The sequence below is a fragment of the Clarias gariepinus genome, chromosome 20 (genome assembly GCF_024256425.1).
Source record: "Clarias gariepinus isolate MV-2021 ecotype Netherlands chromosome 20, CGAR_prim_01v2, whole genome shotgun sequence".
Classification (NCBI taxonomy): Eukaryota; Metazoa; Chordata; class Actinopteri; order Siluriformes; family Clariidae; genus Clarias; species Clarias gariepinus.
This window is the reverse complement of record NC_071119.1, coordinates 25,021,307-25,039,205: the sequence shown is the minus strand read 5'-3', so window position 1 is coordinate 25,039,205 and position 17,899 is coordinate 25,021,307. Positions and strand designations below refer to the sequence as shown.

The 17,899-nt window shown below is 39.8% G+C and overlaps 1 protein-coding gene across 1 annotated transcript in view; it reads right to left on the bottom strand.

The window, feature by feature from the left end:
- Positions 1–17,899, bottom strand: part of ctnna2 (catenin (cadherin-associated protein), alpha 2) — a 359,773-nt gene that overhangs the window by 26,458 nt on the left and 315,416 nt on the right. The window contains exon 10 of the mRNA XM_053479933.1: positions 3,873–3,965. Within this exon, the coding sequence (XP_053335908.1) occupies positions 3,873–3,965 (93 nt within the window). The remainder of the gene's footprint in view (positions 1–3,872; positions 3,966–17,899) is intronic.

Below are 17,899 nucleotides of genomic sequence, written 5' to 3'. Positions count from 1 at the left end.
ATGATTTTATGACTAATATAATTTTACATTAAACAGTTCAAGCACATGAAGAAAGCAGTTCATAATTAAATTTCTATTCAATATCAAGCTAATAATTACTCATCATACCTAGCTCTGCCACCATCATTGTGTTGCCCTCTTAGTAGAATTCTCATTAATAATTGCTTGACCACCCTTTTTAAAATAAATCATCTGTGATCATTTAGTAAAGTTGTTCTTTTCTGCATTATTATAATCATTTTATTAAATAAATGAACCCTGTTGCCTATAAAAAAAAAAAACAACGTTCAGAAAAAAAAAACCTGACTTCAGGTGTACCTTGTCTTCGGCACATCACAGTGAGGACAGAAACAATAAAGTGTATGTTCAGATTGCTTCCCTGGAGGAACAGAATCAGGCACATGTCAGGAGAACACACATCACCTTTCTCTCCCTATCCATGGTCATTCATTCAGATCTATTATTAACCTGAAGCCCTGTTCTGTAATGCATGGCCGTAACTTTCTCCTCAACTCTGCTTTGTCCAAACACTGTCGGAACAAGGCATGGTGATGCAGAACCAACAGAATCGAGGTGTGCAAACAGAAAGGAGATGACATGTGGAGCATCATTGAAATTTATCCTGAAGATGGTCAGCATTGAGGTGATGGCATACGTGTCTGAGTGCTGAATTTCATATAACATTAAAACTTAGACCTGGAATATACTAGGCAGCAAGTGAGAAGTTCTTAAAGTTGATATGTTGGAAGCAGGAAAAATGGGCAATTGTAAGAATCTGGGCTGAATTATGATGGTTAGACGACTGGGGCGGAGCAGGTCTTGTAAGGTGTTCAAGGAATCCAGGGGTTAGTACAGCACCTACCAATGCAGTGAACCAGTGGCAGGGTCTCTATCGGCCAAAGCACATGGAGATGCATGCAGAGCAAAGAGTAGTTTTGATCCCACAGAAGAGATTCTGTACCACAAACTTCTAAAAAATACTGATAAAAGTCAGAACACTGAGCTTGTTGCGTAGGAGGTTGTGTAAATGCAGACTGGTCAGGGTGCCCATGCTGACCTGTGTCCACCACTACTTTATTGAGCATCAGAACTTCATCAGGTTCCTTTTGATCCCTGGGTTCATCAGTGTGAAAGTTGCCACCAAGTTGCCACTGTTGAGCCCTTGAGCAAGGCCCTTAACCCTACAGTATCTTCTCCATTGGGTGCTAACTGAAATATACGGGGGAAAAAAATCATTTCACTGTGCTCTAAGGTACATGTGACAAAAAATTGAATCTTTATGTGATGCTCTGGCTTGTGAGACATGTTTTTGGATTTACTTCAACTAATAGAGTATTAGTAAATCATTTGTTTAGCCTGAGATGCATCATTCCTAGCTCATTTTCTGTAACAAGCATGGCAACACACACAACCCAATGCTAAACTAATCACTGACAGGCAACAGGTTGACCCAGTGTTACGTTTCAAGCATGAGAAACTCTTTGATCTCTCATTTCGTCGGAGTCTGTGTTTCTCGCAAGAACTTGTACAATACTGTTTCGCAGTGTATACTGGGTGAGGAACACTCAAGATAAATTGGGTTGGCTGTCTGGCTCCTTATCACTATTGATCAGTAAGGCAATATTTTCTCTTCAGGAAGCCATAGAACTGATTTCGGTCAGCAGACTCGGACTCGTTTGGAGTCGTCCATGCGCTGTATATAAAAAATATTTCCTTTTTTGATATATATTTACAAAAACCTTCTTTACTTTAATCTGTCTTAGCACCTTCATACTAAGAGGCTCAGATATTAACCTGATAACCAATCCAACATTTTCTTTCAGTCAGGACTTTATTTCTTCCATAAATGTTAACACTTTCCACTGACGCCTACTTGGGATGAACCATTATACATGACTGTGCATGCTTTGTCAAGGTCATGTCAATGAGTATATACAATATACTATATTCTTTGTCGATAAAACTTCGCCTTTGAGTTCCTTTTTCGAATAACAAAGTCGTGTCATGTTCTCTTTTGTCCCTGTGAATTTCTTAATGATTGAGTGCTGCATTTATATGAAAACTCAACCAGCAGATTAAAGTGAACAACCTGCAATGAAATGAAAAGTGAGACCCTGGATCCATCATGCTGATAAAAAAAGACTGTTTTCAAGCATCTTGTCTACAGATCTCAATAATTTTCCACACATGACAGTGTTTTGCTTCTTATTTTCAATAATTTCTTCATCTAAGGAAGACAATCTGATCTCCGAGTCTATATTTTTGCGCTTCAATTGACATCTCATTTCCCTATTCGTACATCAACGTTCAAAAGTAAATAATATCCGAATAATACAGTTGCAGTCAGGAGGTAACATGCAGTACATACGCTTATCAATAATAGGGATTTCATTATGGATGCTAATACTAGGCTTGCAATTAATTATTACATTGAACTATTCACCCGCCATCCTTATTCCCTGCCAAATATTGAAAAACAAGCCTTCATTTATTTTTCGGTTTTCGGAAAGCAACACAGAAATGAAATCATTCATAAAGCACACCTAATATTTGGTGGAAGATCCCTAAGAAAGTTTTCCCCTAAGCAAAAGCTTTTGGCTGCCATTAATAAACTTCTGGAAGAATTCTGGTTATTTATTTATTTATTAATTTTTTGTTTTGACCAACCATCTTGCCTTAATTAAAGCTTTTAGTTTCCTGGAATAGACCCAGCTTTTAAAGTACGTATGTGAAGCTCAAAAAGCTCAAAGTTAGCTAGCCCTATTCATGTTCGTGGTCAGTGTCATGTTAGAATACTCGATTCTATCCAACTTATAACCCTCCAGCTGATAAGTGGAGGTTCTGCTTTTCCTCCTTCTTTATGATTCTACCCACTTTGTACAATGCACCAGTTTCGCTGGCATTGAAACAGCCCCAGAGCCTGCTTCTGCCACCACCACCATGCTTACCAAGCGCTATGGTGCTATTGGGGTGGCCTTTAATCTTCCAAAAATACTTTTGGTCCAAGGCTTTTTTCTTGTCCATGTCATGAGTTGAATGTAGTCAAGGTTTTTTTTTTTAGACAGCAGCCTCTTGGTCTGCGGTGGGGTAAAACTTTCTTGACTGTGGACAGTGACCCTGGTGTTCCAGCAGCTTCCAGTTCCTGGATTGTTCCTGACCATCTCATCCCACTTCCTTTCAGCTGATGTACTGTACCTTGGTTCACCTTGGTTTTACCTTCATGTAAAATGGCTTCTCCTCCCAAAACCGTGGATGTATGTACTTAGAGAGACATGTGAGACTTGTGTAAATCTACCATCCTCTTTCTCAGATCTGGACTGAGCTCCTTCGACCTTCCTGTTGTACTGTGTTGGTCAAGCAATGAGTGCTGGCACAATGTTTTTTTTTTATCTTGCCCAGCTGGGGTCCATCATTATGATGATGATGATGATGATGATGATGATGATGATGATGATGATGATCCATCATCATTATCATCATCACACTAGCCTTGGGCTTGACAAATTCAAAGACAGTTCAGGAATTTCAGCACCACTGAATTAATGATATAAGTGCGTGTGTATGCTTTTAACCCTTTGTTGATTTCATAAAACCCCAAATACATTAAAACTTGTTCTTCAAAGTCTTGGGTAGAAAAAAAACCCAAACAATCAGTAGTATACAGAAATAATCGAACGCTCAATACTAATGTGAAATTTATATTCATAGTGAGTAAATGTACATTTTTAACCAGCTGTAAATTATATTATCTAGAACAGATGTATTCAATTTTTTGGTTTGTTCAGTTTAAATCGAAAACCACATCTGGAATTCTGTACAGCTGCTGTGTGGCAGTGGGTTTTGTTAAAAGCAACGTATGAAAGGACCCCTACCTGAGGACACAGGCTGTCGATCTGTGTAGCCGCCATGCGCACCAGCTTCACCCCTTCCTCGTTGTTGGAGATAGAACATGCCAGATTAGCCACCTGAATATATAAGAGAGAGAGAGAGAGAGAGGATGTGTGAGAAAGAGAATATTAGTGAGGTACTGGGTTATAGGTAATGGCTTATTAAAATACCAAATGAACAACGAGGCAGTCTTGCCATTTAGTTGCATAAATCCTGGTGAATCTCTCTCTCTCTTACACACACACGCATACAGACATGCAAAATCCTCGTCCTCTTGCTGTTCATGTCGTCAGTCGCCAGCTATCAGTACGGCCTGCGCTGCTCGGGATTTTATGCCTGACTTGCAAAGGCAATGTCAGGGCAAAATATGTACAGAGCTTTAGAGCGCGTTCAAGTGTTAGATTAGTATTTGTTATTTCTCTGCGTGAAGAATGTGAATTTTTTGCCGACCCCCTCCCCTACAACCCCCTTTATCACCATCACCTTAACACAAGTCTTTTTTTTTTTCATTTAATTATTTCTTCTCTATTTAAATGTCCACCAAGCTCAAGAACACTAACGACCCATGACTCGCTGCTGTCTTTTGTGTAGGAGGCAACGGCTACACAAGATACTCAAAAGGTAAGTTGCCATCGTGAAACACAATCACCCTTAAAATGTCACCGGGTGCATGGAGAGAGGCCTAATTGGAGCCCATTTGGTAAGTCGGCAGTGATTAGCTTGCTGCGCAGAGGTCTGTGCTACAGCAGAGTCATCCTCATTACGTCTGAATATTCGGAATGATAACGTCAGTGTGTGGCTCGACCGTTTGATCCGAAAGTACATCTCGGTGTGTAATTATACTAGCAGATGTCCTGGGTAAAGCAGATCGCCATGGCAGCTAATTTTGAGGCAGAACATGATCGACAGGGACGCTGCTACCTGCTACCTATGGTGCGTCAGGCTGAGTTATCCGCACTGAGCTACACATCACATCTGCTAAGAAATGTTCTAACATTAAACTGGATTTTGCCTAATCCGTTGTTTTGGTTTTTATCCCAGCACACCATAAAGCGTTTCATTTCTTACAAAAATAAAACCTTCAGAGCAATGAACATTACCCCTGTTAAAGTTAACCTTAGGCAATGTTCTGATTATGAACTCTTCTTGAATGCTAATTTCGATTAGATAATTGCTAATTAATTCTAGGCAGCACAGTGGCTTAATGGTTGGAACTGTCACCTTGCACCTTCAGGGTCCGGGATCGATTCCCATATACCTTGGGTCTGCGTGCATGGAGTTTGCATGTTCTCCCTGTCTTTGCTTGGTTTTCTCCGGGTACTCCGGTTTTCTCCCAAGCCACGCAGATTACGCTCATTGGCGCTCTCAAATTTCCCATAGTGTGTGTGTGAATGAGCATGTGAGTGTTGACCATGTTCATCAAACTTGGAATAAACACAATGTTCATCATTGACCTTCAATGTTTATGGCCTCCACGGTCCCTAGGTGGACTACAGAGGTTCCTAGATGGAATTAATGCTAATTTTGAGTTGAGTACTGGGTTAAAAAAGTTCTATTGGTATACTCCAGTTGGCAATGTCACTAAATAGAATGCATAAATCTCACTTATGATTAAAACATGGCCGAAATCCTGGTAGCCTTCAGCCTGAGAGCCCTAGCAGGCCTGCTAAATTAGACCGGAGCTATACTGAAAAGTCTATTTGTGACCACGTAAGACTAAACTGGTGTAGGTTACTAGCTGGCAATTTGCCAGGAAAGCTCCAGGCGGACCTGCCATCCGTAGATTTAACACCTTACTCAGTCATGTGAAGTGAATGTTAGAGGATTTCTGCTTTTGACCAGGTTCTCCATTGAAGTTCTTACAGCACTATGATGCATCCTCTGCCCTTGAGAGCAGATGAAAGAAGAAAGCAAATGCCTGAAGATGGAAGGATCAGCGCAGTGAGAAGAGAGACATTAAAAGTGTTGAACTGAGCGCCTGAGCCATCTGTGCTATCAGAGAGCTTTTGTGAACGTCTCGAAGTACCAAGACCACCAAGATTTGCAGGTAAACCAGAACCCGCACATGAACTGCAGATGTGGTCTGGAAGACAAAACCATCTCCTCTTATACTTCTTCCACCCTGATTCTAATTTCATTCCCAGTTTTCTGAAGAAAAGCCATGCTGCAGCATTCAATCCACTCCAAAACTAGGAATCGCAGGAATCTTATTGATTTTTTTTTCCCTTTCCTTACTGAAAAGAGGCCTCATGTGATGGCAGCCAGATTGGCAAACCCGTTTTAATGGTTTCGTTGGCAAATAGAGCGAATCTAGTGTTGCACTCAAGATGAAGAAAATGAGTCTCAGAAAGCGAACGCACAACATGGTGTGACATCTTTGGGTTTTTGCCATCAAGTTATTGATTTTTTTTTAAACTCAGATTTCAGTAAGGTTCAAGATGATAGATCAAAGGTGTCCAATTTGATCTGAAATGGACTGGTGGTTTTCATTCCAAGCAAGCAGAAAAGCCAGGATTACCTGAATAAACACTTGGAATCAAGAGTACCAGCTGATTGGCTGAATGTGCCATTCCTGCTTTTTTTTTTTTTTATACCCCTTCAAATTATTGCATGATAGACTGTAAGAAAGCAGTTTTGGGTTAAGCCTGTAATGAATATTCTATGCAATGTAAACTGTCTTCTTTATGTCAGATTATACAATGATGATCCTCTTACAACAGATTTGTGATTTAAAAAACGATTATTATATTCTGCTTTATGTCATCAATCAGCGTAATCCAGAAATGAGCTTAAACAGGCTTGTTCGGGTCAAACCAGGACTTGTAATGAAATTGCTGGTGAATGAAGAAATAAAAGCAACTGACGTTTATAGAGAAGACTTTAAGCAGAAAATGGTGATGACACGTCTTAGCTGCAGTAAAAGGTGCCGTACAAAGGTGAAGAAAAAGACACATCAGTCTGTGGGAACTGTACACATGATCGTTACAGGAGCTCGGCTGGGTGTTATCGTCACAACCCCCCGCACCCCCAGCCCACAGTCCTGACCCTGCTCCAATGCCAATTCATATTTGGGCTATCAACTGGAGTTCCTGGGAGGCCAGCGTTTCAGACATGTAATTATCATACTGAGAAAACTTTCTATCTTGATCGTATCCAAGCACTGGTGACCCCCTGGATATACATGTGCGTTAGTGTAGCCTGGGCTTATATAGAGAAATAAAGTGAGTTTTTTTACTCTCAGAAAAAATGACTTTAATGTGTTCATGTTTAATTCAGACTTTGCATTCCAGCACAAATTGTTAATCAGACATTTTATGGCAGGCATCCACAGGTTATAAGCATTTCTCCCCGAAGAATACTGCACGCCTTCAAGTCTAGCCAGTGCTCAACAGGAAAAGTAAATATGCCAAGCACTCACTAAGACATTTTTCTACCATGGCAGCAGTTCTATGCAGTAGCACCTAAAGAAAGAACTAGAAGATAGGAGAAGCTGTTTGCCTGACTGCTCTAGCCGATCGCCTGCCATGTCCCTGGACGGAGCTTAAATAAATCAGACTGACACCATGGCCAAGACTGAGAAGCGTGGCCCACTGGGGAAGTGCAAAAGCAGGGTGCTAAGTGCATCCACGCCAGAGCTAGTCACAAATCCTTCCTACATCGTCCCAGTGGTCCTGAGCCACAAGGTCCTGGCTGTAAAACAGACAGAATCAGGCTTATATATATATATATAAATATATACACAGTATATATAAACCTGAAGCTGCAATGTGGACGGAGCTTTAAATAAAGTGCTGTTAGATCATGCTCAGGACATTTTATGCAACAAATCAAACTTAAAATGATTTTTATATCGGAGTTGCTTCTGGGAACTTGCTTTTTATGGGAAAACTGTGCCTTACCTCTCAGGGCAATAATAATAATAATAATCATGTAGTTTGTTTATTTATTTCAGACCTATACCTGAAATACCCCTCCAGAGTTTAGGTTAAAAAAAGCGAAAACATTTCTAAAAATCGAACCATAAAGGCAAGACCAGCTAGCTGCAATGTTACTATCTCTCATTCTGATGTTCTCCAGTTCCCCAAAAAAAAGAAAAAAAAAAGTTATAAAACCTAATACACCAGAACAGAAACCGGCCAAGAGATGAATTGGATTAGAGCTAGTTTAAAAAAGACATGCATTTTTTAGCATTCTGTCCCGTAAATGGACATTAACGATCAAAGTGACACGAGAGTTTGGTGTTAGGAATCTTGAGTCAGTTCACAAGTAAAAATCAATGCAAATGGATTACTTACTGTAGAAAGCATGTTAGGCTAATCAATCATTAATAGATGTTCAATATCTACGAAAAGCTACTGATGAAAACTGGATTGTTAACAGACTCAGGTGAAGCAGTGGTTTCCCAGTATAACATAAACAAAGGAAATACATAAAAGCAAAGGAATGCCTGAAACAGATTTCCTCCGGGTCATTTTAGAGTTCCTGTATCGATCCTGATCCTGTATCCTCATTTGTAAATGCTTGTGCGATTCTGTGGCTTTTTCTCCCACCTTCACAAAAACATTGTTAGAAAATATGTGAGTGCATGGTGACCTGTAACAGAATGGCATCCCATCCCAGGGTGTTCGGCCCAGCATTCCCCGGCAAGGGCCCGGATACAGCATGACCCTGACCAGGGCAAAACTTTACCAGCAGGCAAGCAGGGTATCTCAATCCCATGCAGCTACGTATGTCTCAATTTATTTCAACTGAAATGATATGCATATGGTACTGTATATGCATATATTTCCATCACCTCTTGTTTATATGCAATATGCATGCAAATTAAGGACAAAATCGCAAAGATTGTGGTTAAAAAAACGACGAATAAAATTGTAGCATAGGTTGGATGCGAGCAGCCAAGCAACCGTTGGTTAAAATCGTGTAACAACACTTAAGCATGTCTTATGAAAGTCTGTCAACTTAAAAGTGGATTTCAATAGTAAGCCCTTTAAAAATATATATATATATTTTATTTGTATTTTTTTCTTTCATACCCTTAGGTCCTTCTTCCGGCATCAATCCATCCTGGGTAAGTTTGGATCAACAATTCTGTTCGTTGTTGTCGTGTGAAAGAAGCCTGTCGTATTTAAAGCCCTTCAAAACAAGAATGCCCCAGTTGCAACACTATAATCGGCCTCGCAATGCATTATTTGAAGGATGTGTCCCTCAAACTTCCAAACTGAATGTTTTCCAGCTATGCAGTCATGCAAAAGAAAAAATCCTGATAATAAAAAAAAAAAATCATGGAATCTTCCTTTCAACATTCTCACGCTAACGCTCTTCTGGGCATCTGACCTTTAACAGGTGTTGGCTTTTCACACATTCTTTAAATGACACTTTTTTTTTGGAGAACGCCAAACAGTGGAAGTGATTCATTTATTGCGTGGGATTTGTCATGACCGCGGAACCTCACGTGTCTCGCCTTGTTGGTGATGACATTAAAGACTAGCTGGAGAAGAAGAAAGAACATGAGAGAGAAAGAGAGAGGAAGGGTAATTGCCACAGCCTGGCATGCATCTGGAGCTTTGAAGCCTGTCTAACGTCGGGTACGAGGACTTCTTTCAGCTCTTGTTGAGCAAGGTTTGTGATAATAATCATAATGATAATCCGTGAGTCTGACATTTATAAAAAGCGAAGTATGTAAATAACATACAATATACAGTATGACGCTCGAAGAACATGTACCGTCCTAAAAGTATTTTACGCTTAAAGTCTGCCTTAATCATAGTGACTCATCTTCCTGATTCCTGATTGCTGATAAAAGTTTTTTTTTTTGCTTTTTACATTTCAGCATAATTAACTGCTCTTCAACCAAAGCGGATGAGTCACAACTGAAAATAAATCCAAGGCAGGCGAACAAATGCAGAAAGAAGGCATGGGTTAAAACCACGTTCATTACTTTACTTGAATTTTAGGCAAATACATTTGTCTTGATCGCTGCACTGTACTTTGTGTCAAAAGATTACAAAACACAATTTGGCTGAATTTGCACAAGTTTGACTTCCTTGTATTTTTAATGAAGTCTCGAGGAAGGACGTTTTTGCCTCTCTGTTTTTTTTTTTGTTTTGTTTTTTGCCAAGTTTTTGTCTCTTGTTGATTTTCAATCCAGTGCTTGTACCTACACAGTTTCAGAGACTTGTATCTATGAATATACAGATGATCAGGCTGGTGATTAGTATACTGCTGATGCTGAACGCTGATTGGTTGGAACAGACGAGGGGGGAAATGAGGTCGCTGCTGAGGCTGTTACGTAAACAAGCAGTTTTTAAATTGCCACTTTTCAACCTGTCGCAGTAAAACATGTGTTCCCTTTTCTTTCGTTTATTCTCACCATTTTATTTGATTTAATATAAAGGAATGAGAGGAGCCCAAGACTTTAGCACCGCACTGTGTGTTGTAGGGTATCTACAGTATTTCGGTTTTCTATGTACATTATATCTCCAGTGACATTCAGTAAGCACTAAATACTAGTAGTTCCTAGTACTGTTCCTAGTAGTGTTTTTTTTTTTTTCGACACTAGGAAAACCTTCTGAACAGTAACATTACATAAATCCCATCCTAAACACCGCCAAAGGACAAGCGCGGCGTACAGTCAAGGCAGTTCAAGGAAACTTTTAGCCCTACTTTTCTAGCTAAGTGTTATTCACTCGAAAAGACAAGGCTTTCATTTAGATTTGATATCGATTGCTATGTCCTTAATAAAAAAGCCTTTCCAAACTGGAATTTTCTTTAATTTCACTACCTTTGGCAAGAATTACAAAATATCGGCACACACCTTTCCTCTGAAGCAATGACAAGAACAAGGACTTCACTTAGTAGGAATCTGGCCTTACAGTATGTTCAAAGAGTCAGGCCTTAATTCAATGAATGAACAAACACACACACACACACTCACACTCACACACGGACACATAAAATCATTCCTTGGACGACGTTACGTTACATAACAGCCAGCGGTGTGCAATCCAATATTAACGACTCCATCTACACGAGTAAGAAGCCAAGGTCCAAAGCTCAGCTTGGCAGATATAACACCCATAAATGAATGAATTCTAAATATGATTTATGCTCCTGAGTGGAGTGTTTAGGTCTGAGAGCAGGCACGCATGGCCTGAATGAACACCCAGTTACGCATTTCCTTCATATAAAACTTTACTGACTTAAACATGGGACATGGGACTGCAGGATTATCAAGATGCTGTCGGAGTCCGCGTATATTCTCTACCTAAAATTCGATTGTAACTTCATTATTACAGTATATATCATTAAATAATATCTCGATTAGAAACGAACATTGGAGCTCTGCACATGAAATCTCGTTTGTTGGCAGCTTGTATACGATTGGCCGTAACTAGCTTTGGGGACTTTAGACCTCGTTAGTTTAGAACGGTCGTTATTTTTGTCTTCGGTGTTTTTTGGGGTGTTGTACCCATTGAGTTGAGTGAGGGGTTCAGGTGAGTGGATATGCGTGGTGAAGTAAAAAATTTCGATAAAAGTTGTAGCACTTTTTACTGAAACATGATGAGATTCAAAACGAGCGGCTGAATCAGCACCTAAACATTTGGTGCTTTGTGATGCAGACGTCGCTCATAATAAAATCAGCCTTAATTCTGCACCTCTGATCAAAAGGATCGCGGCATGATTTAACAACCCTTTTGAATTTTGTGAATGTGAGTGGATAACAGTTCTTTTCCTCTAAAAAAAAAAAAGACGAAAAATACTGTCAGGACCCACGGGATGATGGCGCCGTGGCCCACTTCAATTGCCGTATTGATTGCTCCCTGGGATTGCTGCAAGGCCAGCAGTTGCACCGGGCAGCCGAGCACAATTATGAAAATGGACCAGAAGTTGTTCTTTTTTCATTTGTCTGTTTATTTAAGAAAACTCAGGAGTCGGGATTTAAAAAGTGCTTGGGGAAAAGCTATGCATTTTCTGTTTAATTTTGGATAATTTGTGCCAAAGGCTATTGTACCAGTCCTGTGGAGAGCACTGCTTTCTATTCTCTGGTACACTGCTGCACTTTTTTTCACCCTTTGAAGAAGGATTCGACAATGAACCACGAGAATGGCGAAAAAACAAAGCACCAGTGCGATTCTTTAGCGCTTTTTCTTATATATAAGTAGAAGGTTTCAACAAGTACAGAACATAACCAAAGTCCCGAATCTGAGGCTCTGCAAGTCAAGAGCTGGCTGGCTTTTTACAGTACGTGGCTTTTTCACCATGCAGTGTGTGTTCTAATAAACGACAAATTCTTATCTATCCTGAGATTTAAGAGGCCATCGAAAGGCTACAGACTTTCTAATAAATAAGTAACCATGTGCATAACTTCATTACAAGTCCAAACACACCCACAAATCTTCATTTCCCAGAAGCTACAAACTATAAAATCAAATCAACAATTATCTCTACGATATTTTATTAATTTCGAACGCACTCCAGATCTAAACACACCCTGAGACATGACCGTATTCGAGGTAGCGACAGCGTACAGTGGACACACCGGCCGCTCAGACTCCGGAGCAGCACTGACATTCCTACATATATTTTTCCTGACGGTCGCCCACCTCTCACCTTTTTACAACCCATTCTGTTTGAGTGATGGCTCTTGGTGAGGCGATGATTCATTCACACTTCACCTAGAGCAGAATAGACTGATGATGAATTGCTGGTGAGAACGACCATCTATATTGTTCTTCATCACATGTCAGGGAATACATTTCGAAGAACAACTCGCAAAACTGCTCGGGAACCGACAAGCCAACACTAAAATTCATGCCATGTGTTACAGTATATGTACATTTAGGCACCTGGCAGACGACCTTATTCAGAGCAACTTATAGTTTCATCCCATGGTATATCCGAGCAGTTGAGGGCCTTGCTCAGGGGCACAAAAGTAGCAACTTGGTGGTCGTGAGGTTTGACCCGGGACCTTCCAAACTGTAGTCCAATGTCTTAAACAACTGAGCTGCCCTGACCCCCTATTACAACCTGTGCAAAAGTCTTGAGCCCCCCTAATGTCATTATATTAAACAATATCGTCGCCTTGCACCTCCAGAGTCCGGGGTCGATTCCCGGCCAGACTCGATTCCCATCTCTGTGTGCATGTTTTCCCCGTGCTTGGTGGGTTTCCTCCGGGTACTTAGGTTCCCTCCCACAGTCCAAAGACCTGCTGATTAGGCTAATTGGTGTTCCCAAATTGCCTGTAGTGTGTGTGTGTGTGTGTGTGCCCTGCAATAGATTGGCACCCTGCATTATGCCCTAAGCCTCCTGGAATAGGCTAAAGGTCCCTGTCACCCTAAATACAGGATAAAGCAATATAGAAGATGAAAGGGAAACAAATGCTTCACCATCACTGGCTGCAAATTTATAACTTGGTTGCTTTTATATCAGGCTTAGCAGCGACCTCATTTCCCCTCTCATCTGTTCCAACCACTTAGCATTCAGCATCAGCAGTACACCAATCACCGTCACAGCACAAAACAGAGCCAAGGTCTGAATCAGAAAATAATTTCCATTTTCAGCCAGTTCCAAAATTACTGACGTCCTTCAAATGGATAACTACAGTATAAACCCATAAACTTTACAGAAATAGCTTACACATTGTGTAACGTGCATCTTCAGCTTAATCAAGTGGGGTAGCGTAAAACTTTCTTTACTAGTCTCTGAACCCCAGGTTGTAAAGTGCAAATCTTGTGATATCAGAGCATTATGGTCATGCTACAGAGCGCGGCAAGCTGCTGAGAATCTATCTGACCTGGCCTGGCAGTGCAGTAGTTCACTTCCATAGACACTAAACCACTACATTTGGGTGAGGAGTGAAATACAGGGAAAATGAGGTATTAAAAACTGTATTATACAGTACGAGGTGTATTTCAGTTGGAGCATTAACACACACACACTTTAGGTGAGCTCCGTGGTAGTCAAATATGGGACCTTTAAATGTAAATCATTCATCTGTGATGTCATACCTGATCATTAGCATGACAATATCCACTAGAGACTGCGAAAGTATCATGTAGCATTAGATGTTGGTATTGGAGCACTTTTTTTTATGAGGATTAGACTGGAACTGGTTACCAGTGTCAATACCAGTGCATTGCACCCTAATAGGGATAATAACCATTTTTCCCTATTGAGTGTGTTTGCCTCCCCCAGCACATTCACAGCGCGATCTCAGTACAAACCTTAGTGTTCCCGATGATGGATGTATCACTATTCAGTGCAGTACGGGTAAGGTACCAGATCCATTAGAGCTGACATTTATACATGGTTACACTCGACTTTCTCCTTCTCTTTCCTGTCAACTACATACACACACACACTCACATAACCACACACACTTCGAATTCATTACTCCTTGACTGGAATCCTTAAGGTGTACACCACATCATCGACTCTTAATTCCACCTTTAACCCCGCCGACTAACTGTGCACTGAAATACCATATTAGAATAACAGTAGGCCCGTCTCTGATAGTCTCCCCGTGTTGATATAAGGGGTTGAATATATTGATCACTGTAATTTATCGAACACTCAAGGCCTTGTGTAATAAATGTGAAGCCTGCTTTGTGAATCTGTCTCCGTCTGGAGCAGCTGCTACCTCGGTTTGAAGCATTTCCATCTTCTGAAATGTGACCCGGCACGGCAGACGCTGCTTCTGCTCTTTGTTTATGAACTCGGCAGATCGTTCGAACGGGAAACGAAAAAAAATCAGCCTGCTGCATCTCACATGGAGATGATTCTTGTAGGAGAACAAGGCAACATAATGTGGAGCAGGAAACATCCAGGACAATCGAGAACCTGGCAGTGGATGGGTGATACCTATGACTTCCTTGTTCCTTCTCCAACTTTTTATCCTACGGTAATATCCGTTTGTTCGTGTTTGCTGGATTTTCTACAACATCGTGTACAGGACTTGGTACGGTACAGTACACTACGCAGTGTGATGTTGAGCATCTAGATCCTAGCTTCTGAAAAGGCTTTGAGTACAGGAACATAAAATCCACCACAAGATCCCGCAATATTATTATCTTTTGAAGACAGATATTAATGCACAAGAACAAAGGCAGAAAGGTCGATTTCAAACACTGAAACCACCAGTTTGACTCTTTTAGTCATTATATTTGTGTAACCCGCTCCGGGACACGACCCTGCCACTATAGTTTTATCTAATTAGCGTATTAAGTGGACAGATATGACATTTGTCACAGATCAGCAATTACCTCCACCCCTACGGGCAAATGCTCTACAGTCGTTTTTTTTTTTTTTTTCCATCCACGTCCTAATAATAGCCTCCGCTTAATTTTCCTGATAGCTATAATTAAAGAATTTAGATGTTTATTGTCAAAAATGGGACGCAAGCGGGGCACTCGAGTCTGCGTTTTCCATTAGTAGGTCTATATTTGGGTGTTGTTTTGGATGTTTATTACATCAATTAGTTCAGTATTCAGTAATTTGCATTGCAGTGAGGAAATAAAAAGCTGGTCTCTCCCATATATCCATTCATCCCCCACTGAGAACAAAGGTTTGTGTATCCTAAGATAAAAGGAGGAAAGAAATACTGTAGTTGCACAGCATTAAAAATAACCCAGTCATTTAAAAAAAAAAATTTTTTTTTTTACAAATAAAATTCTGAAAAGTGTGGTATTTGTACTCAACCCCCTTTACCTTTACCCCTAACTAAATTCCAGGAAAAGCGATTGCCTTCAGACGTCACCTAATTAGTTAATAGAGTCTGTCTGTGTGTATATTAATCTCAGTATAAATACAGATGTTTAGCATTGATGGTCAGAGTTGATAAAAAGAGGGATGGAGCCAAAAACAAGGAAATCTTAGAAGAAAACCTGTTAAAGTCTTGAGACTGAGATGATGGTTTACCTTCCAGCAGGACAACGACCCTAAACATACAGTCAGAGCTACAATGGAATGGTTTAGATCAAAATATATTCATGTGTTAGAATGTTCCAGTCCTACTGTAAATCCAGTTGAAAATTGCTGTTTAGAGATGATTTCCATCCAATCTGACTGAATTTGAGCCTTTTTGCAAAGAAGAATGGGCAAAGATAGTAGAGAAAGCTGGTAGAGCCAACCCCAAAAGACTTGCAGCTGTAATTGCAGCAAAAGGTGGTTCTACAAAGTATAGACTAAAAAATACATTTATAAAATCATTTATCGCTACTTTTCACTTTACAATTGTGTGCCACTTTGTGTTGGTCTATTACATAAAATCCCACTAAAATACATGTGTGCTTGTGACGTGACTGATTGTGGAAAAGTCCAAGGGGTATAAATACTTTTGCAAGGCACAGTAGCTGTATAAATCCATCCATCCAACCATGTTTATCCATTCACCCTTGCGTTCATCCATCCATATATCTGATTATCCTAACCCTCCATCCATCCATTCATCTATCAATTCATCAACCAACCCATTCATCCATGCATCCATCCATCAATCCATATCCTCACCCATTTATCCATTCATCCATCTATCCTTTCACCCATCCATCATTTCATTAAACTACACATTCATCCATGCATCCATCCATTTGTACGACTTAATAATGCCATTGTTTTACTTCAATTATAATCAGATGTTTAACATATAACCTGGGGGGGCACTTACTTTAGGTTATTATGCAGCAATAAATGTATTATGCAGCTATAAACTAGTACAGAATCTACAACATTCAGTTTATTGGTTATCAAGAAAAAGTAATCATTGCAAGTTTACTGTCGGACAAGAGGAAGAAAGCACATCTGGATGTGTAGTCATAGAAATAATCAACTTTTATATGTTTGAGTGGAAAATTATTGAAGAAATATTTTTCCTCAAAAGAAGCATGTCGTTTGAATTTAACTACTTTTTTTAAGGAATTTGTATTTTTCAGTTAGAATTTCAATTAGTGTTACAATATTAGAGGATTTTAATTCCAAAATATTTAAATTTCTATCATCATCATATCATTTTATATCATCTAAAGCTAGGGCATTTGTTTAATTAGTTGCCCCTGCTAATAGCATTCCCTGGCCTTAAAATTAAAATTAATAAATACATCAAAAAAAGAAAAAAAACGAAACGACGGATGCTGAGTTCTATTGAATCTAAATTAATAATAGATATGATGTACATTTTGCTGAGGGGAAACTATAAACCACGTTAGTATGCATGCACTTTTAAGTCGTAAAGCGCCGGTTTATCAGAATAAGCAGAAAAAAAACAGTATTTATGGCGAAACTATTTATTGCAAAAATTAATCATGCTTGCTGCTGGGTGTAAATTATAAGGCAGGCGTTAAACAGACGTATAGCTGAGCCGAAAGGATTTATGCAGGTGAAGTGAGGCGAGCATCGGGATGGAGTGATTTTCATAGCTTTCATAGTGAGGTTTAAACTTTCATAAAGGTTTAAACGCTGCTTTAATTTTTAACTTTAAACGGATTTCCTCCTGCGTAAAGAACCAGAGTGGCCTAAAAGTATTTTTAAAACCAAATTGAGTTTCATTCGTCATGCTGTTATGGGAAAATAATCAAGGATGGTGTCGTGTTATAACGTGCATTCTCTATGAAAAAGAAATGGTTCCTCAATGGTTCCTCCAATGCTGTTGGATCCATCAGAATCCAACAGCATTAATTATACCAGTGACATCATGATAGTATCATATTTATTTATTTATCTTGCTTGATGTAAACCTGGATCTTCAGGCTCAGTTGATTCCAGTGTAGATGTGTTATGTAAAATCAGGACTGTACTTATTTCTCCATTAAAGCTTGAAACAGACCTCATCGCTTCAGCTGGACGGCCGGTGGGTTTTTCTACTTTGCCAGCCTGTCTGAAGTAAAGCTGATAGCAAGAGCTATTTCAGTTCAGGTACTTGTAGGAAATAAGAGGTAACTCCTAAAGCACAGTTCAGGAAGTTACGGATAATGGAACAGGGCAATAAAAGGAAACAATCTGTCCCTACGTGGTG